The 26,576-nt window shown below is 37.2% G+C and overlaps 1 protein-coding gene across 1 annotated transcript; it reads left to right on the top strand.

Annotated features, from left to right (window-relative positions):
• The first annotated feature begins 7,936 nt into the window (after nucleotides 1-7,936).
• Nucleotides 7,937-21,476, top strand: gnaia (guanine nucleotide binding protein (G protein), alpha inhibiting activity polypeptide a). Its single transcript, XM_053631158.1, has 9 exons — nucleotides 7,937-8,785; nucleotides 14,158-14,200; nucleotides 14,321-14,462; nucleotides 14,659-14,816; nucleotides 16,199-16,327; nucleotides 17,565-17,694; nucleotides 18,558-18,711; nucleotides 18,855-19,062; nucleotides 20,486-21,476. The coding sequence occupies exons 1-8, from the start codon at nucleotides 8,668-8,670 to the stop codon at nucleotides 19,043-19,045; spliced, it is 1,065 nt and encodes a 354-aa protein (XP_053487133.1). The 5' UTR covers nucleotides 7,937-8,667; the 3' UTR covers nucleotides 19,046-19,062; nucleotides 20,486-21,476.
• The last annotated feature ends 5,100 nt before the right edge of the window (nucleotides 21,477-26,576 follow it).

The raw sequence follows: 26,576 nt of genomic DNA on the forward strand, positions 1-26,576 counted from the left end.
CAGCCACAAACACTACCAATACTCCTACTTCCCTGCTGAAAAAAAACCCCAATTGAAACTCTCATAGAATTTATAATGGCTTTAATGGTTATAATGGGAATTTGAAAGTTTTGAATGGAAACTGTAATGATCTCTGTGGTCTCTACTGGTAATTCATTGCCTTCTATTGGTGGCATGTTATCATGTTATGTCTAGTGCATAACATCAAGGACCAAGAATGGTAATGGTAATGATTTTAATGGTTAGCTGATGGTTTGTAACGATATTTGTAGTGGAAACCATTAGAATTTCTGTGATGGTTTCTATTGTTTTTTTCAGCAGGGTGTCCAGCCCACATGATTATTATTTTTTGTGATGGCAAATGTATTTCCATTTAACAGTTTTGTTGCGCATTACAGGACAAAATACTTCAAATGTTACATTACCCACATGAATTGTTTAATTCACATTTTGAGTGCAAACTACAGTGTGTCTTGGCCTGCCGCCACTCTCGAAATTTCCAGACAGGCTTTATTAGGGTCGTCTGAGAGTAATGATGTGTGTGGAGAGTGGTTTGCTGTAATTCTACACTGAAACGTCTGGAGGGATTTTAGATCAATACCAAAACATCACAAACATCTAGTTGTACATAATTTAATGAAATAATCATAATTATAAATCCCAGAAACACACACAGTGCATCCACTAAACTGACCTAAACTGTGAAGAAAACATTATGTTTGTACACTGTACACATTATTTAATGTCTTGAAATCCCAAGCTAATCAACTGTGTGCAATTATACAGACCTGTATATGTTCTCACTAAAGAAAAAGCTGTACTCACCCAAGTACTGTATAAGAGGTTGGGAGAGGAGTTGAGGGATCTCCAATAAAAAATTTTAGCTGGAGGTTATGGAGAGATTTTTGTTTATGAAACAAAGGAATTTATTTACTGACCTGCAGCAATTATTCAAAATAGTTTTGTTCATCATTTGTTGTGTAACGCCCATTTTGCAAGGCATGCCACAATTACTTCAGGACGCTTTTCATGGCTTGCTTGCTTCAAAGGCTCATCAACAACATTTAACAATTTCCCTCACAGGATCAATAAAGTCTATCTATCTATCTATCTATCTATCTATCTATCTATCTATCTATCATCTATCTATCTATCTATCTATCTATCTACATTTCCTTTGCTGCTAACACTGGTTTGGTAAATTTAGAAATCATCTCTAGTAAACGTTAGATCCTTATAAGTAGGCCTTACCACTGCATATGATAACAAAGTTTGTTAATCAAATACTGATGGGATTATTGCTACAACAAAGTTTGGCAGCTAGAGCTTTCACAAAGTTTGAATTTAAACTGACACCAGAAAGGACAATGCTACTGTAAGGCTGTAGCCAAAAATATAGCCCATGTGCTATTAGGATTTTGAACATACACTATAAAATATAACATCACACCAAGGATAATTTTTCCAGTGTGCAGAATACAGAAGAATACAACATACACTATTTGTGCTATTATTATGCAGTCTGTGCCCATAATCTAAACAGCACATTTGCATTCAATTGAAACCAGCTTGACTTCTTTGCTGTGCCATGAGTCAAATTCTTGCTACCCACAATCCCACAATCCCTTGAATAGTAGAATAGTAAGTGAACATAGTGTTCCACCAACTTTTTTTATAGTGAATAGCCTATTGTGTGTCAGTTGTTGACGCCATGGGTCAGTTCCTTCGGCAGTTAGTGTTAACAGGTAAACAGTTAACAGTTAGTGTCAACAGAGTTAAATGAATGTGTCTCAATTCAAAATGCCAAAAGGATTCAATCAGACGTGGAATAAAAACTGTCAATTTTTATGAGTTGATGAGATTGTATTACTGTGCATTGAGGAGACCTTTTAATATAGAACCAGCCATGTTTGTTGATGTGGTTTTCTGATGTTTGTTCAGTAATGGTTGTATGGATAATGCACATATAGGCTATGGGAAAGATCTGCGCTGAGTAGATGAAATACATCTATTGCCATAAACATAATACACATGGCAAAGATATATGAATATATGGACCAAGACCCCCCCCCCCCCACTCTCTCTCTCTCTCTCATCTATCTATCTATCTATCTATCTATCACACACATAAGGTTATGAGAGAATCTACAGCATGAGCAAAGATGGGTAGTTTGTCCGACAGGTAGACGCAGTGGAAGTATCACCAAGTTCTTGTAGAACATAATGATTGGGATGGAACAGTGGACCTTGAAGATTGACTCCGGTATATGGGGTGCAACTGAGTGCAAAACCTTGCATTCACTGAGGATTCTGGGTTAAAAAAGGGACCTATATTATACCTATATCAGTGCATCTATTGAACAGAATTGCATGTTCATTTGATGTTTTCTAATTGATGCCATGTTCCAGTTTAGCAGCATTTATCATTATTAGCAAATGAAAAGTCTTCCTATTGGTCCAGAATAATTTGTTGAAGGCCAAACGACTAAACAGTGGGGAAATAATTAAAAAAAAAATCCTTTTCACAAAAATTTTAAACAGGAGACCTGAAAAAGTGTGTAGACATCTTTGTATACTATTTTTTCATATTTAAGAAAATAGTTAAGATAACAAATGTTGAAATGAAAAAAAGTTGAACTATGCAGTAGTGACCAAAATTATTTTATATTTGCACATTCTCTTAAATAACGACTTGGGATTCCGAACAGTGCTAAAGTATTTAAAGTCCAGTTTACACAAACGATACAATTTAATAATTGATTTTGGATGACTGTGGAATTCCACCGTGGAAAGTTTGTATGATCGTAATCCGAATTCAGACTGCATTTCCTCATATTTCCACTGTGTGGTGATGTTGTACGAGTTTAAAACGACTAATCTGCGCATCTAACAACAGTCATTGATGAACACGTAACAGCAAAGCAAAAGCGAACCTAATCAGATATTTCAAAGGTCAGATTGGACGAGTGAGATTTTCATCTGTAACATCAGATTATTTATTTATTTATTTATTTATACAAATTATAGCAAACTAGACACTATTTCCCTCAGGCGCAAAGATATAATACACTATATTTGTAAAACATCTGGTGCCCCCACACAATAATAATAATAATAATAATCCATCCATTTTCTGTACCGCTTATCCTACTGGGCCACGGGGAACCTGGAGCCTATCCCAGGGCACAAGGCGAGGGACACCCTGGACCATCGCAGGGCACTATCACACACAAATTCACTCACTACAGACACTTTTTGGACATTCCAATCAGCCTACAGTGCATGTCTTTGGACTGGGGGAGGAGTACCTGGAGGAAACCCCTGAAGCATGGGGAGAACATGCAAACTCCGCACACACAGGACCATGGCAGGAATCAAACCCTCAAGAAGAAGAAGATTGCCATTTCCTGATTGAAATACACAGTGCTTGCAAAGAGATGAAAATAAATAAATAAATAAATAAATAAAGAGCAAAGTTTGGAAGTATGGTGCTAGGGCTGTGCTAAGGTATTCCAGGTGTTTGCTAGGGTATCGCTAGACAGTTGCTTTGATATACCAGGTAGCTCTTAGGGTGTTGCAAGGGTCATGCTGTGGTATTCCAGATGGTTGCTAGAGTGTTGACAAGTTGTTGCTAGGTGTTCTTGGTTGTTGCTACGATGTTGCTATGGTATTCAATAGTGAGGTTAGGGGCCTTTTTTTTGTTTGGGGGAATTTAGTAATCAGGCAGTATTTATTTTTGGAATTTGGCAGTGAGGGGGTATTTATATTTGTGTTTAGGGAATTTAGCACTCAAAGGAATATGTATAGTTTTGGGGAACTTAGCAGTCAGGCTGGTTTTTATATATTTTACATTTTTTCTTCTTTCCACTGTCCAAAACATGCATGCAGGCAGACTGGCTACACTAATTTGCCCCTAGGTGTGAATGTGTGTGTACATGGTGCCCTGCCGAAGTGAACATAAAAGATCTCAATAGTCACAATAATGATGTGGATTGTAGACTTATAGCATACATTATCTACTCTGTTCAAAAGAAATAAATAAATGTTATAAATAAATAAAATTTATTTTCCTCTTAGTAAATGTACACATAAATGTACAACAGTGGTCTTTTAGGCATGTTTCAACAGTACATTACATTCATTTGTTGCTATACGTACAAAAAATGTCCTCTTGAGGGCATCTTCCAACTGACAGTGTTTGTAGTCTGAAGGGGTTAGGACCGTCTTTCGTAGAGTATGTATTTATTACATGTTTGCTGCTAAGCATGCAATGATCCTTTGTTGTCTTTTTGATACAATACTGATATCAGAGCTGAGTGTATCAGCTGACACTCAATATAACTGTGGCACTGATATCTGCAAGCTTATGTTGCCAAGTTATATGAAATCATATGCAAAATCTGGGTTCGGCGAGTCAACTTCACTCATTTACAACATGTCAGTGGCTTGGTCTGAAAAACATGTCAAATACAGCGGGATTACATTTCAGGTCAGTATTAGTCTAATACCAATATTCAATATCCTATTAGTGCATACTTTAAAAAAAATATTATTTATTGTATAGGTATCTAACCCTAACCTTATCTCTTTCAGGGCTAATCTCATCAGGGCTAGTTATGACCAAAAACAAAACAATAATTCATTATAAAGTTCAATGAACTACTAAAGAAAGACAACAATATGACAAGGCTCCACTAACTCCCCGAGCTAATCACTGTTCACAGCATTAATGAGGCTCATGTGAGCGGTTAGTCAATAAGAGGGTGAAAGACAAAAACAAACCATGGCAGAGATGCATACACAGACTAAGTAACCACGTCACTGGTTGTAACAACACTGCTTTATTCATATGCTGATGCTGTGTAATTTGCAAAACTGGTTTGCGCAGCTTTGTGCACTTTATGTGGGTAGTTCATCATGAATCAGCTCCTGTTGCCCTGTTGACCTAATTTACTTGTCATACTTGTAGCAGTGGACAAAATACTGAGTGATTAGACTTAAGTGAAAGTATTGATAATGTATCAAAAACTGTTCAGCTAAAAGTGAAGTGTCCAGCCGAAAAATGTACTTTAGTGAAAGAAAAAAAGTACTACTTTTGAATGAAGTATTAAAAAGTAAAAAACGCTAATGTTTTTAACTGATGAAATTAATTTGAACTTAATTAAGTTATTGTCATGCTTTCATGTGAAAAGTAACTTCTAATACTCATCTAAAACTCTTAGTTTTTTGTTGTTTTCAAGCAACTACACCGCTTTGCCTGAAAACATCATTCAATCTCTGTAAGTTTGCAAGATTTACCTTTAGCTGGAATATGACTTGCTGCCTAGCCAATTATGTTAGCTACTGTCAATGCTACAATGCTAGTCTAACCTGGCATTAGCAAAGAAAACGGGCAAATTTAGTTAAATATGGCCATTTTTTCATGTTTTTTCCCCCCAAATAGATGGAGTTCATCTCTAAATACATTGTGTAGCATGAGAAGGTCACTGCAGATAATGAATTAGCACAATTCTTGATAATTTTTTTTCTGAACAAGATTGGATTCTAAACTGAAATGATTGGATGCTTAACAGAGCCCAGACTTTTCTCAAAGAACTAAAATTGTTCTTAATGAGAACTACTTGTTTGGGGAACAAATGAATTTTAAGCAAAACCTACTTGTATTAAGAAAAACAAAATTTGCATTCCTGTTCAGAAATACATCTATACATGGAAATTAACTTCACTATTTACATTTGTCTACGAAACATACAGTATTTCAAGCATAGGCTTTTATCAGAATGCTTTTAAGACAATGAAATATGAAGTTATTGAATGTATTGTGTCCAAATGTTTGTGTGGTAGTGTACAAAATAATTTATTACAGGGTGTATATACTCATGGACCACTTTATTAAGAATGTCTGAAAATCTCATTCACTCATTCTCACTGAAACTGGATAATTGAAGTTTGGGAAAGGAGGTGGGGTCTTTCTAATCTTTAACTGTCCAATTTGGGTGAGTCCGTGCCTACTGTAGCCTCATATTCGTGTTCGTGGCTGACAGAAGTGGAACACAATGTGTTCTTCTACTGTTGTAGCTCATCGTCCTTAAGATTTATTGTGCTGTGGCTTCTAAGGTGCTTTTCTGCTCACCACGGTTGTAGAGTTATTATTTGAGTTACTGTAGACTTCCTGTCAGCTTAAAACCGTCTGACTTCACTCAACAATGAGGCGTTTCTGCAAGATGAGGTCACATTTTTTACCCATTCTGATGTTTGATGTGAACATTAACTGAAGCTGTTGACCTTTGTCAGCATGATTTTACGCACTGCCACATGATTTGCCGACTGGATCATTGCATGAATGTGCAGGTGTTCTGGTGTTCTTAAAAAGTGGCCAGAGAGTGTATGTCACAAACACTAGTGTGTTTTTTAAAAAATACAAATACATAATGACATGCAATGAAAATGAATATATACAGCTACCAGGCATTGTTTGTTTGAAGATCATATATTCTCTGGCTATATAATGACCAAATGTGCTCTTCCCAAAATTGCAAGTAAGGCTTTTTTCACATAAATATAGCTTCAAGTTTCTGAATATGTCTGAGAGAAATCTCGTGAGATTATTAATTATAAATCATAAGTAATTAAGGCATAGGTTATGCTCATAGGTCTAGAATATATGTTATATTGACATCAGTTTGTATGTCAAATTTAGTACAAGGGTCGGTGTACAAGTTCTGTAGAACACAATCCATCATAGTCCAGCAAGGGTGACCCGGTCAGCTCCATTGTGGTCCTGTAGTAAAATAAACTTGGCGTCAGCTGTATCGGAAACCTTCACTCCCTTGTTTGCATGCTCACCCCTTTTAAAATGTAAATATCATGTAAACTAATGATGATGAGAATATTTCCACGGCCACTGGATGAGAGCATCTCTGATTGGGTTTATGGTTATATGGCATCCGTCAGACTCTTCTGAATCTGCATACATTTGAATTCGTGGGGAAACCTGACCACCATGTTTGGAGGTGGCGTCAACATTGCTTTTCATAAGCCTATAATATTTTTTAAGAAAATCCATTATTTCTGTCCTTAATCTTCCTATCCACCTTACTGGCTCTGCATCATGAATCTTTTACTTTACCTAAATAAAGAACTTTTCACAATACTTGCTGGTTAGTTGATGAATGATTACATGACTTACATAATTTCTAAAGCACACACACTACACAATTTATTATATATGAGATGAGTTTGATTTTGCAAAAAAAAAAACTTTGTTCTTTGGTCCAAAATATGGGCGCTTATATCAGCTGTGAACACCTGCACAGTGACTTATTAAGCCTGCATAAATTGCATAGGAATAATAGACCTCTCAGTGATCCGATCAAAGATTAGATTTGGGATGGGAATTGGGTGGTGATTTCAAGGGTGGGGGCTGCAACTGTGCTATGCCCATGTCACCACTCTCCTGACGAATAGGTAGATATGTCTGTGTGTGTGTGTGAGAGAGAGATACTGTGTGTGTGTGAGTGTGTGAGAGATACCGTGTGTGTGTGTGTGTGTGTGTGTGTGAGTGTGTGAGAGATACTATGTGTGTGTGTGAGTGTGTGAGAGATACCGTGTGTGTGTGTGTGAGTGTGTGAGAGATACCGTGTGTGTGTGTGAGAGAGAGAGATACCATGTGTGTGTGAGTGTGTGAGAGATACCGTGTGTGTGTATGAGTGTGTGAGTGATACCGTGTGTGTGTGTGTGTGTGTGTGTATATGAGTGTATGAGTGATACCGTGTGTGTGTGAGAGTGTGTGAGATAGTGTGTGTGTGTGTGTGTGAGTGAGTGAGTGAGTGAGAGATACTGTGTGTGTGAGTGTGTGTGTGTGAGAGAGAGATACTGTGTGTGTGTGTGTGTGAGAGAGATACTGTGTGTGTGTGTGTATGTGTGTGAGAGTGAGTGAGAGATACTGTGTGTGTGTTTGAAAGAGAGAGATTATGTGTGTGTTTGAGAGAGAGAGAGAATGTGTGTTTGAGAGAGATTGTGCGTGTGTGAGAGAGAGAATGTATGTGTTTGAGAGAGAGATAGATTGTGTGTGCGTGTATGTTTGAGAGAGATTGTGTGTGTGTGTGTGTGTGTGTGTGTGTGTGAGAGAGAGAGAGAGAGAGAGAGAGAGAGAGTTTGTGTGTGTGTGTGAGGGAGAGAGAGAGAGAGAGAGTGTTTTTGTGTGTGTGAGGGAGAGAGAAAGAGAGTGTGTGTTTGTGTGTGTGTGTGTGAGGGAGAAAGAGAGAGAGAGAGTGTTTTTGTGTGTGTGAGGGAGGGATAGAGAGAGAGAGAGAGAGAGAGAGAGAGGGGGGGGGGGCGGTTGTAGGGCGGACACGCTTATGAAAAGAGCAGGAAGCTTTGCTTGATTCATTCATCCGACACTGAGTGAGAGACACAAACCCACGTTCAGCTGATGATCTTTTTCTGTTTCCGGCCATCTTTAACTGATTCTGAGCAGGAATATGCATTAGACTAACCGACACTGTTACTTTGAACTCATCAGTATACAGTTAGTCGGCAGTGTTTTTATGACAGAGTGCTTACGGGTGTCAGACGTTACACCGTTCACCAACTTTGTGCATGTTTTATTTTTGTGTAAACTAGCGATTTTTAAAATTTAAAGTAAAAAAGGCGGACGCCTGAAAGATGGGGTGCACAGCGAGCACAGGCGATAAAGCGGCTCATGACAGAAGTCGGATGATCGACAAGAATTTACGGGACGAAGGAGAAAAAGCCGCACGAGAGGTCAAGCTGCTTCTTCTCGGTAAGTTAGCTTAGCTAGCGAGCAAAATTAGGCTTCATTAATGAATACTAATCAACATGTCCAGCCTTAGGTCACTGGTAAAATTCTAACAGAAACTGGATATGTAGTGCACTACATACTGCTATTATTTCTTACTCTAAGTAGTATACTAGTGTAGGGAGGACGGAGGTATTTGGGATTCAGTCATAGTGAAAACGTCATTATCTGCATAGCAACCTGTGATCAACCTCAGCATGTAACTAACACCTACTTGTTGAGGAAATTGACCGTTCTTTCTTTCTTTCTTTCTTTCTTTCTTTTATTTATTTATTATTTATTATTATTTATTTATAAGGAAAATAACTTGATGATAAATAGCCAGATAATAAGCTAATTCACAAGTTAGCAACTTGTTAAAATGTAGGTTTTAAGTGACTAATATGACTAAAATAACTTGAATCCTATATTTGACAGTTTCCGAGTTTATTCATCAGTAAAACTCTAACTTCCCCACATTTAGAAAAAGTTTGTTCTTGTGGAAAATAATCTCTGCATGTTTCCATATTTTCTAGACGGAGAAAGCCACGTTGGTCAGTTTGTAAATAAGTCATTGGCAGTGCGTAGAGAAAATTAACTCATTTCCCCTCAGTTTTTAGTGATTTATAGAGATACCCCTCCCCAAATCCCCAGAATAAACCTGTTACAGACTTAATGAAAGCTGTTTTAGTTAAGTAACAATGAACAAAACGGTTTATTTTCCTAGGTCTGGGTTATGATGTGTTCAGCACCAGACATTATTTATGTTAAGTTTAAGTTAGGCCTGTTTATTTTGCAATTAAGCAAAGCAATAAATGTTCATTTAAACCCCATTTCCGTGCATTAATATCCACACAGAATCTGGTTTTGGTTGTGAATCAATAACATTTGTTAAAATAATTTGTACAGTTACAACAAGTTTACGCCCAGTGTCCACAAACAGTGGTTATATTTATGTGTATTTCAGTCCCTGATCGGTCTAAGTTGTTGTCTTGTGTAGCCTTTATAAATTGTTTTCAGTGCAGTTGTGATTAATGAATGCTGTATCTGAAGCAGAACACACATCTACAGTCTCAAAAAAAAGGGGTACTAATTTGTACCGTTCCTTGTCGCTGTGGTGGTATCTTCAAGCGTACAAACTATATACTTTCACTATGTATCTTTTACCTAGAAAGGTGCATATACAGTAGTGTACCTTTTTAAATCCTTACACAAAAAGGTATTTACAGGATAATTATGTACCTTCAATCTTTTTGGAAGGTACACTATATTCACATTTCCCGGTGAAAGATGCATATTAAAGGTGCAAAAGTTAAGCGTACCACCCCACTGACAAAACAGTATAGTTTAGTACCCTTTTCCTGAGTGTGTAAAGCTCTTTCCATGCCTGTATTTCACTTTAAAATGTAGTGATGTAATGGAGCATTTCAGCTAGACACACTGCTAATTATTGATCGAAATTGCTAATTCATTTTAAATCTGAGTGAATATTTTGTTAATAATAACTAGGCTGGAATTACGTAGCCTGCGTTATGTATTGTGTATTACACTGATGCCTTCTAGAATTCACCTACAGTGTTTTGTACCTTTTTATGTTGTCTTTGAATTTCTACAGCTGGAAGCACGTTTGTCGATCTTTTGGGAATTAATTTATTCGCAAATTGGACACACACACACACACACACACGCATGCCCCATAGGAGCTGGTTAATTAGCCAGGCTTCTGTGTACTTTAATGGATGTTTGTTGTAGGGTTGTATGTCATCCATTTGTTTTTGCAAGTGCAATAAATACAGAAGTTTGTTGGAGAGTGTAAGAGAAGGTTGGGAGTGCTGTGGAAGATAGTGAAACCGCTGCTGTATCATAGCAGAGTCACAAACACTGCAAAGGTATCTGATGGCTTATCATTATGGGGTCAGAAAGGCCACAGTATAGCTTAGGGTTTGGCTGGACTTGAATTTTATGCATCAAAACCATTTAAAAAACTCACGACTGCACAGGTCTGTGGCCCTTAGGGACAAGAGAACCTACTTTAAAAGTTGTTTGAACACCTGCTGTTTTTTGTAGAAGCACAACAAACTTGCCAAAGACGAGACGTGTGAAACCTTTTGGTAAGGAGTTTTGTGTTGGCAGCTGTCAATCTATTTGTCCCTTTTACCCTTAGGATGCCCTTGTGTTTCTCTTAGACATCAGGCCGTTGCCTAGTAACCACACAGCCAGCTTGAATTACCACACCGTAAAAGTGGCAGGTGGAGCAGACTAAACAAAAGGTGAAACTATTGTGTCAGGACAGATGTTCGCACAGAGACCTGGTTCTCTATAGTGGACCACAATTACTATTTGAAGTTGTAGTACTTATTGAACTGTATGTACTGTACTTGTGAAAGGCTACAGTGGGTAGGAAAGTACCAGACTGCGTATATGGGCGTTATGCTGATCACAGTCTGAAGTGTGAGAAGCTTCTGCACTTCAATCTTCTGTTTTTTTTTTTTTCTCCCCTCCCACAAATCCGGCATCAAGAACAAATGCCACTGAGTGATGTTATTTAATGATGAAAATCTCTAAATACTCTTAGAGCTCAAGTATCTTGCCTGTCTGTTACAACAGACATTAATAACAAATCCAGCTGTTTATTATACTTTCTTGAGTGTATATACTGCATTCATTTGACCCATTTTTTCTAAAGCACCAGCATAAAACCTAGCTCTCATTGCATATGAGAGCTTCTGCTATATCATTATTGCAAAGCCTAATCTAGCAAATTAAAGGAAAAAACTTCATAAAGTGTCTTAATAAGTTATTGGGCTGCCATGAGCTTCACTCCACCTTGACAGTTATTCTACACGTCTCTAGAACCGTACTAGAGCGATGAACACTGTCTTTCCAAAAGATATTCCCTCAGTTGGTGTTTTAATGATGGTGTTGGTGATCGCTGTCTGACACGTCACTACAAAATCTCCTAAAAGTGTTCAGTTGGGTTGAGATCTGGTGAGTGTGAAGGCCATATCATATAATTTACATAATTTTCATTCTTATCAAATCATTCAGTGAGCCCCCGTGCCCTGTGGATGGGGTGGAGTCATCGTGGAAGAGACCACATCCATCTGGCTAGATATGTTACATCATAGGATAAAAGTGATCAGTCAGAAGAACTTTGTATTGACCTGCAGTGATGCAGCCCTTTAAGGGGACAAGTGGAGCCAAGCCATGTCGGAAAAATAAATAAATACCCCCTACAGCATAACAGAGCTGCTGTTTTCCTTTAATTTGTCAACCGTTTGTATTGTGCAGACCTACATGAAAGTGACCGATGCAATGAAGGTTTAAACCGAATGAACTGTTTTATTATTCTGGATACCATGAGCTCTAAAAATACTGAATGATGCAATGAGGAAAAACTGTGTTGTCACTTAACTACAGGGTCATTATGTGACCTTCAACCAAAGCTGCTCTTTCTTTTACATTTTCATTCAGCATTCTGCAAATGCTGAATGGCTCTTTTGTAAATGAAATCTGAAATGTTTTGGTCAAATCCACACTTGTATTTTTAGATGACTTCTCAGGTTGTTGTTGTTTGAAAATTACTTTCATTCATTCATTCATTTATTCATTATTTATTTATTTATTTATATTTATTGTTTTATGATTATTTTTTTTGTAAAAGGTAGTTTCTGGTATTTCCCTGCTATCATTCAACTCCACAGATGAGAGCTCGATTGTTTCCTGGACTTTGAGCAGAACTCATGTGGCTGTGGCTGTGCCTCTAAGCCCTAGAGTTTGGAGCTGTTGTGGTTTGAGCCATGTGTGTGTGGTGCTGACTTTGCCTAATTGCTGTTTGTGCTTTGGGACCAAGAGAGATCATTTGGCCCCCTCAGGCCGTCCCCAGAAAGCCACCTGGCGAGGAGCAGTTACTAATTGAAATGAGCTTAGTAGACATCAGAATCAGTTTGCTCTCTACTGGAAGTGAAAAAGTAAGACATTCTGTTCTTTCTTTTTTTTTGGCAGCCAAGATCAATTTTCAACTTCCAGATAATTATTCTTTCAGTTTAGCCTCAGCCTATGGAAGGCTAGAGCAGGAAATGCAATGCTTCTTCTTAATCCAGTGATCATTTACCCTTCTCCATCTTCACTTCCAACACTTAAACAAAGAATCAAAAACTGTAAATGAATGCTTTTATTTTGGCTTCCAAAATAAAAGTTGAACGCTGGGAAACACAAACTGTACTAAGTACCTGGGACACTGGGTTGGTTTCTGGAGAGACAAAAGCACCAAAACACTTGGGACTTTGTGTTCAAAAACCAAGACGTTGAATAATGACTGGGCGCTTAAACAGAAAACACGGCCGACTTTACTGCACCAACTTACCTGATCTTTTGTTAGGTGTAAAATCAATGCATGCATAATCCTTTTAGTGAGATTTCCCTTTAATTCTATTTTAGCCGCTTTGTGATTAATTAATCTCATCATGTTAACGCCCACTCAGCTTTCCTTGAGATGGGAGATCAGTTGCATGTTAAGCAGCTACTGACGCAGTCTATTGCTCCAAATTGTTGGCAAATTGTGTAATTTTTAGATATGGCAACTTCAATTTGCAGAGCTCATATGCCAGTGGGAATTTCCTTGTTGCTTTCAAGGCATATGATATCAGATTTCCACTTCCTTTCATTTATCTCTTTCCTTGCTTCATAGCTCTTTGGAATTGCATGCATGGCCTGTATTCAGACTGCTTTGCATTGCATCTGTCTGGATGTTGCGGGATTCACCTAAATCCTTTTGGAGATTAAAAAAAAAACGAAAACAAACCCGAATTGCATACTTTTACTTAGATTTTGTTTTTTAACATTGCCAAACATAACTTGAATTTTTATTCTGACCAATGTAGCACTGCTTTGTGATGGAGAGATGCTAGACAAATGTTTTAGTGAACAGATGAAGCACGTACAGCATTGGACTGTTTAGGAAAGTTGTGCATAGGCTACTATGTGTTACAAAAATCTGAGCTTTAACAAACTTTTATTTTTTGCCTTACTTTTACTGGCATATTATATTTATGTTCCTGTTGTATAATTAATTATTATACTTAAATTTATTTAAAAAATATAATTATTTTCACTTTTTAAAATATTTTATATAAATCTATTTTTTCCTGTTTTGTACCTCAAAGCTATTATTTGTTGTATTTTAATTATTCACTTATTTTACTATTTTATTTTTGACTAACTTTTTGTTTCTTTGTTAGGTTTTTATGTCAGACTATAAGCGACTTTGTTCGATTCTTCTTCTTCTCATTTCTCAAGACTTTCATTCTCAGTTTTGCTGAAAGACAAGAAAAGGCCGTTCTGTTTTTGTTTCTCAGGTGCTGGTGAGTCCGGGAAAAGTACAATTGTCAAACAAATGAAGTAAGTCGTGCTCCTGTAAACCAAATCTCTGTAATAATAACATACAAGGAAACTGACTTTTATTAATTCCATGAAAATTCTTCATACCATGCGTATCGGTGCTGCTGTGTTTTTGTTCAGAATCATCCACCAGTCTGGTTACTCAGAAGAGGAGTGCCATCAGTTAAGGGCCGTGGTGTACAGCAACACCACTCAGTCCTTGATGATCATCGTCAGGGCCATGGAGCGGCTGGAGATTGAATTCGCCGATGCTGCTCGTGCTGTAAGTGCTAATCGAGGGAGATGTCCATATTCAAGGGCTGCCATCTTCCAGCCTTGTGCTTCTCCAGTTAGGCTTAATAAACTACAATGAGCTAGATCAACTGTAGCGATAAGAGCATTTGGAGGAAAGAAGGATTTTCCTCAGCAGAAATGTCTGTAGTGTGACTTGACTGTGTTTGTGTGTGTGTGTAATGCAGGACGATGCAAGGCAGTTGTTTGCGCTGGCGAGCACAGTTGATGAGGGTGACATGAGCGCAGAGCTCGCCGGTATCCTCAAGCGCCTGTGGTTGGATGGAGGTGTGCAGACATGCTTCGGTCGCTCGAGGGAGTACCACCTCAATGACTCTGCTTCATAGTGAGTCTCTAGATCTCACTTACTTTTCCCTAGTTCCAAGAAAAGGGGCATTTGATGGGTAAAAAGGGATGCTTCAGTGCCTTTCAGACATACAGTGATGCATATATCACTGAATCCTGTAATGAAGGTTTATGTGAGCTGTATTTATAGAAACACAGTCACACTGTAGAGGACAGCTTCAGTGTGTTCACTTAACGAAAAATTTATGCGTAGTCTTATTTACTATGTGCTAAGATTCCCAAACGCATTGCAGCACAAAGAACACATCTGTACCAGATGTGGTGATCTTAACGATACTATGCTTTTGGGAATCTGGGCCTGTACTGTTTTTATATATATATATATATATATATATATATATATATATATATATATATATATATATATATATATATATATATATATATATATATATACACAATATTTTATTTATTTATTTGTTTGTATGTATGTATGTAAAAATATATAGAAGTTTACACATTTAATCTTGCATAGTTATATAATTTGTATAAGTAAGGGTAGGGTTTGTGCTTCTCCATAGAGCACGATCAGTAAAGATGACATTTGGTTTCTACAAATCACAACCCGATTATGATTACAGCTGTCGTAGCAGCACAGAGACAGGACACTTTTGACTTCCTGAACAAGGTCATGGTGCATGACCAGTATGGATAACGCAAAAGGACATAATCAGCACCTTCCATTTGCAGCAGGGGTGCTGACATGCATCGACTCTCACCCTTAATCGACCCTAATTCCTGCCACTTGTGCAATACAAGACTCCTGCTAAATATATATTTTTTGCATGACGTACATAAATAGTTAAAGCATCATGGCAGAGTCGAATTTGTAAGAGGATTAGATAACTCTTGAACTGAGATTGGACTAATAAAAGATTTTATGTTGTTTTTAGTGTGCACTGGTGTATTTCTGGTTTTTTTTTTTTGTTTCTCTCGTTCTGGATGTATACTGCATTATCCTGTTACTTTGTTAACAGCAGCTAAACGTTCACGCTTTTCTAGACGAGTGTTCTCTTCTTATTTGAGCTGAGTGTTACAATTTATTGCTATTGTTTTATTCCCTTCTGCGTGTTCAAAAATCTCCATAGAGATTCAAATATGTTTTATTCAAATGGACAACGATGCAAATAACATGGATGTGTGTTGAGGAGTATGATGTGGCAAAACCTCACCTTTTGCATGTGATATGCAGACACAAGGCACTTTCACTAAAGGACATTCAGTTCCAAAAATGATTGATGTATATTTCAGGTCAGCATGACCAAGAATGTATGCTGACATTCAAAAGACTTTTACTGTATATGATCTAACACACTACTCCTTCGATACTACTATATCCCCTTGTTCTTCTTTTGTTCATAGCTACCTGAATGATCTAGACAGGATATCGGTCCCTACTTACGTCCCCACTCAACAGGATGTCCTCAGGACCAGAGTGAAGACCACTGGTATTGTTGAGACCCACTTCACCTTCAAGGATCTTCACTTTAAGTGAGCATTAGACTTTAATCAAAACATTGAACCCATATCACAACTGGGGAATGTCTACCCGCCATCCATAGCACATAAATCAGGCAAAATATTGAAATATTGTGGTGGAGAACATCGTTTGCATGTTTCCCTGCTTGCATTTCAGGTTTTGTGAGTGCGTCTCTGCTGTTTTGTGTATTATCTGAGCAAACAAAGAATATGTTATTGGTATATACTATGCAATTTATTTTGGAAGGCGGGTATGATGAATTCAGGAAGTGTCAGTGTGTTGGGTTTGAACTTCCCTTATGTTTATGTCTTGATTTCAAAGCAGTGTTATTTATGGTTGTAAATCCAGAAATGCCTAATTAGCATCTTGACTGAGTGTATACTAGGACACAGACCAAAGATTTCAAACGAACTATAAGATATAATATGACTTAAAACTTGCAGTATTGTATGGAGAATTTGAATATTTGAGATTTATGGTAAACTTAAGGAATGTCAGGAACGTTTGAGATTTAAATGCAGAAAATAACAAGGCATAAAGTTTTGTTTTGAAGTCTTGCTGCCCTAAAGCCTCTTTCATGACGTTGTACTCATTCTCTTCATCTATCAGCTAATGGACAACATGGCTAAGATGCTGTTAAGGGCTTTACCCATCAGTGGCTAGTTATTTTTTACAATAGGAGTGGAAATCAAAGTTGCTAATGAACAGCTCTAACATAAGGACTGATACTAGTGTCAGACAATTTATGCTGTCAGGGGAGCAAGGGAACACCTGCTTTATGCAAAAGATGAGGAACACAAGGAAAAATGTGAACCTTGGTCAGCTGGTGTCCCTGAAAAGTGCAATCTGAATTGATTGAAAGGATAGTAGCATTATTTAGTATAAATAACCTTTCAATCAAACATCTAGTAAAAAATAATATGAAATATGATAAACCTCACATTGTACTTGTGCATGTGCAAAATAGCTCAGGTTTTTTTTCCACCTACACTTAAAGTCCTTATTGTTTAGATAATGCTGCCATACTGTAATATTCATGAACATTGAGAGAATAAATCACACAACCCATGTGCGTTTATGTAATTCCTCAAGCAAAATACTTTTTTTTTTTTTGTGGCATATCTAAGAAACCAGTGCTCTTTCTGGGAAATCCAGTTCCACTAATGTCATATTGTACTGCTGTAATGTTTGAGTACTATTTTTTTTTTTTTTAATTTTTTTTTAATGATGTTAACTCTGTCCTTGCAGGATGTTTGACGTGGGTGGTCAGAGATCTGAAAGAAAGAAGTGGATTCACTGCTTCGAGGGGGTGACCGCCATCATTTTCTGCGCTTCTATGAGTGACTACGACCTGGTTCTGGCTGAGGATGAGGAAATGGTACGTTCTATTCTCAACATCACTTTAGCTGTACTTCATGCCTTTACTGTAACACAGGGTCTGTATCAGGGGTGTGAAATTCATTTTAGGTAACGGACCACATTTATAATTAGTCAGGAAAATAAGGGAACGAACATCAACAACTCCACCTAAATGTGTTCATTTATCAGCCGTTATCAAAAAGGTACATTCATAATGCACAAACAGATAGATCACCTAGAAAAAAGATGGGCCGACTGCTATTCATTACCAAAAAACCATTTTACGATCGGAGAAATGAATACAGCTTGCAATTTTTCAAATTACCACAGATTTTCCACAGATTTAGGAAATCATCACAATGCCTTGAGTGATGTCATCACAACACGCATTCAGCCAAAGCCCCCTTCGATTCATCAGTACAGCTCTCATTTACAGACAAAGCCTATAGTCATTGAAATGTAGGGAAATCAATATAGTTTGCAAAATTATTTGCAGATTAAATTTCACAAGTTGTGATTGCGTAAGTATTCGCCCCCATTGCTGTGAAACCCGAAAATCGTTCTTTTGGACAACGTTTAGACATTGGTACAGCATGAAATTTTTAGTTTGCTTATGAAGAATTGCATTAATTCACAATTGCATCATTAGCACCTTTTGTAAGTAGTTGCATGTAGGGCCCTAGGTTAATTGCTATAGTGGGAGACTAGATTTTTTTCTGTTGATCTTTCAATTCCATTACAGTCGACCAAAGAACACGGATTCTCAATTCATTTTGTGCACTGGATTAGAACCTATACTTGGCTGTATGTTTGACATATCTGCTCTAGATGATTTATCAGAGTTGCTGGATTATTTTCCATCTTGTATTTCACCTTCTACAGAACCGCATGCACGAAAGCATGAAGCTGTTTGACAGCATCTGCAACAATAAGTGGTTTGAGGAGACGTCCATCATCCTTTTCCTCAATAAGAAAGATCTGTTTGAGGAGAAAGTCAAGAAAAGCCCTCTGACCATTTGCTTCCCAGACTACACTGGTACGTGCATACACGATTAGCGTGTCTGATCTTAAATGTGTTGTAAATGTGCTATACGTCAGACATGCAGCCATATCACAGTTGATTCCTTTATGGTATTGTGTCTGGTATTCTCTCATCAGTACTTCTGTTCTTGTGCTAAGGTGGGAACACGTATGACGAAGCAGCCGCCCATATCCAGAATCAGTTTGAGGACCTGAACCTGAAGAAGGAAACCAAGGAAATCTACACCCACTTCACTTGTGCAACAGACACTAAGAACGTGCAGTTTGTCTTTGATGCCGTCACTGATGTCATCATCAAGAATAACCTGAAGGACTGTGGGCTGTTCTAGATCCAGCTGTTATATCAGTGAGTAAAAATCTATGAGATTATGAATTATTTATCTTTTACAGAGTTCTCAAGAGTAACTGCTTGAAATGACAAGAAAATCTACATATAGCAGCATCACGTCTTGTTTTACCCATTCCTTTTAATATCAAATATTATTATACTTTTATCAGGATATCTTTGGGTCCTTAAAAAGGCTTAACTTGTCTGAAATTACTTTTTTAAATTGTATTGTTCCTAGATCTTAGACTACAAGCATTTTTAAATTCGTGTCCTATTTTATTTTCCAAATATATAACATAGAAAAAAAAAATCCAATAATATTAACGTACGTCTGTTTTTACATCCTGCATTAGGTGTGCATTAATCTGAGGCTTACATTAGCTACCTTCTGTTGAGTAAAATGTAACCAAACGCATCTGGATAACAGTAAATATGTTCTCGGGTTAAAACCTGCATCTGCCGATGCCACTGAAGCTCATGGCGTGATTTTATGTGCCATAAAATTACAAATAAATTAGAATTTAATAGCACCGAAAAGTCATAAAAACTGTTAGATTTATCTTTAGGTTATGTGTAGTTGAGAACAAGGCTTCACAAATGTTTTGGAGTCAGGCACCCCTTTTAAAATAATTTGATAACTTTAAATTCAATAAATTCTATAATTATAACAGACCCCTCAACACAGATTCATCTTTATGAATATAGTCTTTATAAACTGTTTAAAGATGGGGCTTATTAGTCAAATGTGTACAAAAATACTCTGGCTATATATTGAAGCTATAGAGCTTTTCATTTAAGAACTTTCCGTCAGCAAAATATAGGTCAGAGTTGACATTATTTATAGGCCAACATGTTTGCGTTATTACAGTTTGGATCAAATCCAGTGAATTGAAGTGAAACATTATAATAATAAAATACTAAAAACATAATAATAATGAAGAACTAAACGATGAATATAATATTATAAGGGTGGATTGTGATTTCCTGTAACTAAAATAAATAAATAAAAAAAATAAAATAAAATACAATTTTATGGACCCCCTGGCTCTGCTTGTACCACTGTACTAGTGTCCAATTTATTAGGTATCTTGAACATAGTCCTTGGCCATTTTATAATGTCCACTTACCATACAGGTGTACATAATAGGTGTAGTGTATAGATTTCAGCACCCCTCTACGTTGTCCATTATCAGAACGGGACCATAATAGGGCTACTATACCTGATACTGTCATACCATTGCATGTCACTACTGTGGGGAGAATTATCCACCACACAAATAATATCTAAAATGGCCAAAGAGGAGTGTTACCTAACAAACTGGCAATTTTTTATAACAATTTGTGTGCTTATTATAACTCTGACTTTGAGTACTTGGCAGAACAAATTCCTCTTACGTGAACACGATTATGTCTGTTGCATTCTCTGTTCGCTTCATCACAGGGCGACGAAAATAGACAGACAGAAAGTAGCTGGGAGACGTACGGCTGCAGCGAGGTCAACTACGAACACGGCATATCCGTTATGTAAACATTTTATTTATCTTCTCTAAAAAATTTTATTGTTACAGGGAAAAAAATCTTTATGTAAAATATTTGTACAACTGTAATTGTCGCTGGAACTGTTTTAAAAAAAAAAAAATTATAGTTGCTTTCTGAAGGGTTTTTTTTTTTTTCATGCTGAAGGTTTTTTTGGGAACATCTTTTATTCTCTGCTCTTTTTTTTTTTTTGGTCATTTAAGCTGCTCAAACCCAGATGTAGGCATTAATATGAAATCATGTAACATTAGTAGCACTCTTTTTCGGGGGTGACTCTGATGATGACAGAGAGCATATATGAATAGTTGACAAAACAATCCCGTGGTGTACGTGTAAAACCTGCCTGAATAATAAGATTAGTATAGAGAAACTCCTCTGTGTGCAAACATTATAGATGGATGGGATTTCCCAGAACACATCTGACTACGCAGAATTCACATCCATCGTGTCTGATTAGTCTGTAGTTTGATTACGAAGAATGAGAATAGAGGGACTGAAAAGACTTTTGGTTTCAAGAAGAACTGTGATGACTTTGAAAACTTGAAGGCATTGTGGATGAAGATGAAGACATGGAGATGGGCATTTTGCTCACAGAGAACCTTTTTCAAAGGACCAAAGCATTTTGATCTTGTTAAATGATTTCTGTAGTAAATAAGTACCCTTGCACTTCTCATCCAAGTGCGTTGCACACTATTCAACTGCCTGTTATATGCTAGAAAATATGATGTTATATAGTAGACATTTTCTTCTAGATATTTATGATAAATTTTATTAGATTTATGCACCTTACCTTATGTCCCTCACTGTCTCTGTTCTCATTGGTGGGGAATAACTGACCAGTATCCACTATTTTGCTAATAAAATGTGCTGTGATTAACTCATGGCATTTCAAAATAGGTGTTTTTGTGTCCGTCAGATGTCCTTTTGTTTAGTAGCCTTTATTTTTGCCTTCCCGTCACCTTTTGGCGTTGTGTACCAGTGATACACTATATAAACACATTTATAACATCTCAAACAGCAGCCATAGTGACACATTTCAGATAGTGACTCATAATGTTTACCGGTAGTTTATGTTTAACTATTGTTCAATTATACACATAAGAAATGCATACATAGTTTAGTAGGGTTGTGTTATTATAGTCAGCAAAATTAATAAAGTCTTTTATTATAAACCTGGCCTCTTCTTAGTCTTTAAGAGGTAGAGGCCCAAAGCTATTCTTTATAAAGACATTATAAACCTCGTTAAAGTGTTATAGCATGCTGCCCCCTGGTGGTGAAAATCATATTTACAGCTCCATGCCTTGATGGTTAGACCAGACACTGTAGTCAATTCTGCTAGTGGTGTAAATCACTTGTGTAGTCTTAACATTATGGATACTCCCTTTGTCCCTTAACTAAACCCCTAAAATAAAGCAGCTTCATTTCATTTTAAACCCCAAATCGGTTATTCATGATGTAATAACCTGCCATTCATCATAAACTTTGTGAATATCTGGGTTTTCCCTCTTCACAGTGCAGAAAGACTGCATTTAATCAGTGGAAACGACTTGTTTTCTCTGCTGTTAAATATAGTGACGGGTGATTTTTGACCCTTAAGACAACACTTAAACTGAAATGCCTAAAGGCAGCCTCAGACTACAGTCATTCCTTCATTCATTCATTTGTTCATTCATTAATCTACAGTAAGTGGTTTATTTATGCTTCCTTTTCCCACTAAGATTTTCAGAACCCGTTGTTTCTTAAGGAATGTGGCAGTGTTGATTCAACCTATTGACCACATAGGCACATTTAAATAATTTCTTCTTAAAGAATTGAATCATAAAAAACACATTTTATAAAGTATATAAAGGATGTCTTTAATAGTAAATGCCTTTCTGTAATATGTGCTTCCACACATTCCTTCATTCCCCCTACTTCATTCTGAGACTATACTGTAGAAGGATTGAGTTTTACTCTCAAGTGATTAGTCTAATCTCTCCGATCTCTGAGGGAGATGAACCAGATGCCTAATCGAACCTGTACTAAAGGAGATGGTAGCAGGAAGAAGATGGAATCCTTGATCAAAAGCCCACTAGTGTCCTGTACCATATGGCTCGGATCCCAGGTAAACTGCATCAAACAACCTTCCTGCAGCTCCCAACTGTCTGATCAGTCACATGACTGATGATGCCTCCTTAGCTGTAGTACAAGTAATGAAGCTATTTGTGCATTACTTAAGAGTATTTTGGAGGGTGGGCTGAAGGTTGTATTCTTGTGGTAAATGTAAACAAAATGGCCGTAAGTGAAAGTACAGTGAGGGGGAAAAAGTATTTGATCCCCTGCTGATTTTGTATGTTTGCCCACTGACAAAGAAATGATCATTCTATAATTTTAATGGTAGATTTATTTGAACAGTGAGAGACAGAATAACAACAACAAAAAATCAGAAAAATGCATGTCAAAAATGTTATAAATTGATTTGCATTTTAATGAGGGAAATATGTATTTGACCCCTCTGCAAAACATGACTTAGTACTTGGTGGCAAAACCCTTGTTGGCAATCACAGAGGTCAGACGTTTCTTGTAGTTGGCCACCAGGTTTGCACACATCTCAGGAGGGATTTTGTGACACTCCTCTTTGCAGATCTTCTCCAAGTCATTAAGGTTTCGAGGCTGACATTTGGCAACTCGAACCTTCAGCTCCCTCCACAGATTTTCTATGGGATTAAGGTCTGAAGACTGGCTAGGCCACTCCAGGACCTTAATGTGCTTCTTCTTGAGCCACTCCTTTGTTGCCTTGGCCGTGTGTTTTGGGTCATTGTCATGCTGGAATACCCATCCACGACCCATTTTCAATGCCCTGGCTGAGGGAAGGAGGTTCTCACCAAGATTTGATGGTACATGGCCCCGTCCATCGTCCCTTTGATGCAGTGAAGTTGTCCTGTCCCCTTAGCAGAAAAACACCCCCAAAGCATAATGTTTCCACCTCCATGTTTGACGGTGGGGATGGTGTTCTTGGGGTCATAGGCAGCATTCCTCCTCCTCCAAACACGGCGAGTTGAGTTGATGCCAAAGAGCTCCATTTTGGTCTCATCTGACCACAACACTTTCACCCAGTTGTCCTCTGAATCATTCAGATGTTCATTGGCAAACTTCAGACGGGCATGTATATGTGTTTTCTTGAGCAGGGGGACCTTGCGGGCACTGCAGGATTTCAGTCCTTTACGGCGTAGTGTGTTACCAATTGTTTTCTTGGTGACTATGGTCCCAGCTGCCTTGAGATCATTGATAAGATCCTCCTGTGTAGTTCTGGACTGATTCCTCACTGTTCTCATGATCATTGCAACTCCACGAGGTGAGATCTTGCATGGAGCCCAGGCCGAGGGAGATTGACAGTTTTTTTGTGTTTCTTCCATTTGCGAATAATCGCACAAACTGTTGTCCCCTTCTCACCAAGCTGCTTGGCAATGGTCTTGTAGCCCATTCCAGACTTGTGTATTTCTACAATCTTGTCCCTGACATCCTTGGAGAGCTCTTTGGTCTTGGCCATGGTGGAGAGTTTGGAATCTGATTGATTGATTGCTTCTGTGGACAGGTGTCTTTTATACAGGTAACGAGCTGAGATTAGGAGCACTCCCTTTAAGAGTGTGCTCCTAATCTCAGCTTGTTACCTGTATAAAAGACACCTGGGAGCCAGAAATCTTTGAGTGAGAGGGGGTCAAATACTTATTTCCCTCATTAAAATGCAAATCAATTTATAACATTTTTGACATGCGTTTTTCTGGATTTTTTTTGTTGTTATTCTGTCTCTCACTGTTCAAATAAATCTACCATTAAAATTATAGAATGATCATTTCTTTGTCAGTGGGCAAACATACAAAATCAGCAGGGGATCAAATACTTTTTTCCCTCACTGTAGATGATCTCTGTAAATGTCCAGTTGCTGTATCAGCAAAAGGTTTCCTAAGAACTGTGTAATCATATAATGACTATATATGCAGCCTAAGCAGTGTTTGGTGTGTAAGTGAATTATGTTCTGTGGAACATAATTCTTAAACATTTAACTGTTGAAATGATAATGGTAAAGTTCTCCCACTATTTTTGCCTCTGTGATCGCAGGGGCCTAGCTAGATTTTTTTTTTACAATGGGGTGGCCGTATTTGACCCAATGACATTGGGGTGGCAAACTAGGCTGAGACAAAATACTAATCCTTATCCACAGAAAATGACAGATTGTGACTACCCCATCAGTACATCAGTATGTGGCCTGTGTAGGATCAACATTAGACATAAAAGGCACACATCTACTGTAAGCATAATTTGTTTGTTGTCTAGCAAGCTACAGAAAAAAGTCATAGCTAACATGACATAAGGCTGTATCTTATAACATATGCTAAAGTCACAACTTCAATAACATTAGCTAATGGTAGCTAATAAACAACTGAAGGAAACCAATGGTATGCCTCCAAATAACAAATGTTTTTAACATAAAAATATTTGACCAATGTTTGCTCACCTGTTTGTTCCTTGTGGTCAGCGGAATAGTTTGCAACTTTTCAAACGTCTCAGAAATGTAGTGGGGGTTGTGGAATTTATTCAAATTGGACAGTGATATTTTCCAGGTTGTTTATATTCAAATCATATTATATTGGTAACTGCACTGACTAATAATAAATACTACTACTACTACAGATGTGGCCTTTAAGAATGCGTGTTTTTTCAAGTGGTATTCATTTGTTGTTGTTCTCACAATAACCACCAGGTGGCGCATGCAACAACATACTGTAGCTGAACACAGTACAATAAAAATGGAATGTGTGGTCGAATGGTTCACATAAAAATATTACGTTTCTCATCAAAACTTATGATAAACCTAATTTAAACAAGTTTCTAATTGCAAGATTATGTAAAATATAAGTGAATGTGATAGAGTCTCATAGTACAGGTACAATAACTATAGGATTTAAGTTAAGGAGGTTCTGTGTGTGTGCTAGAACAGGGGTTCCCAAACTTGTCCAGGGCAAGGCTCCCCAAATGGCATTAACATTTGACTGAGGCCCCCCTTTTGCAAGATGTCTTTAAAACACATTAAAAATACATACTTCTGAATATATCCCCCCTTTTAAAAATTATTAATAATTACATCTTACATCTTTACATTAGATTAGGAATTGATTGTGTGGTTGTCTGAGAGTGAGAATTTATTTTTCACGCCAAATTGTTGAGGCCCCCTGGCGGCCCCCACCACTGTGCTAGAATAGTGGAGTGGTAACATGCAGATTTACTGTCGCAGTGAACGGGTTTGAGCCTCAGGTCAACTACCTGTTTTTAAAATGAGCAGATTTTTTTATTCACTGTAGAAAGTTCATGGCGGTAACGTTGAATGAATTCTATGTGAGCAACACTGACTGGAGGCCCATGCCAATTAGTAAGATTCAGATGATGGACTATTAGCAAGTTATTTTCATTCATCCATATAATTCCAACAATTATTATGTTTTTTTCCACTATTTAGCTGTCTTTTTATTTTAAGGATCTAATAAACTGCATATATAAAATTATTTTATTTACGAGTGTCATTTTGTGATTTTTAGGTTAGTCGTCACTTAGTACAGCTTCTGACCATCAAATCAAAACACACTTATGATTTGATGACTTAATGCTTATTTATTCAGAAACAGAAGTAACTAAATACAAAAATGCTACTTTAAATTTGAACTCCGACAGCTTTCAGTTGATGGATGTTCCATTTATATTTTTATGAGCTGCAGAGATTCAAGACAACTATATTATATATTTTTTAATTTAATATATAAAATTGTTTTATTCACAAGTGTCATGTTTGTGATTTTTATTTGTTATGTAGAATATTTAGATCAAGCAATGTCCAGAAATAGGTGCATTTTTATAGCCTAACATTTAATTTTCCAGTTTAACTTTTATTTAACTGTAGATCAAAAAAATAAAGGAATGCTTTGTAACATTATTTTAAAATGACAGAATACAATAACATTATT

Source organism: Ictalurus furcatus, chromosome 8, assembly GCF_023375685.1.
Source record: "Ictalurus furcatus strain D&B chromosome 8, Billie_1.0, whole genome shotgun sequence".
Taxonomy (NCBI): domain Eukaryota; kingdom Metazoa; phylum Chordata; class Actinopteri; order Siluriformes; family Ictaluridae; genus Ictalurus; species Ictalurus furcatus.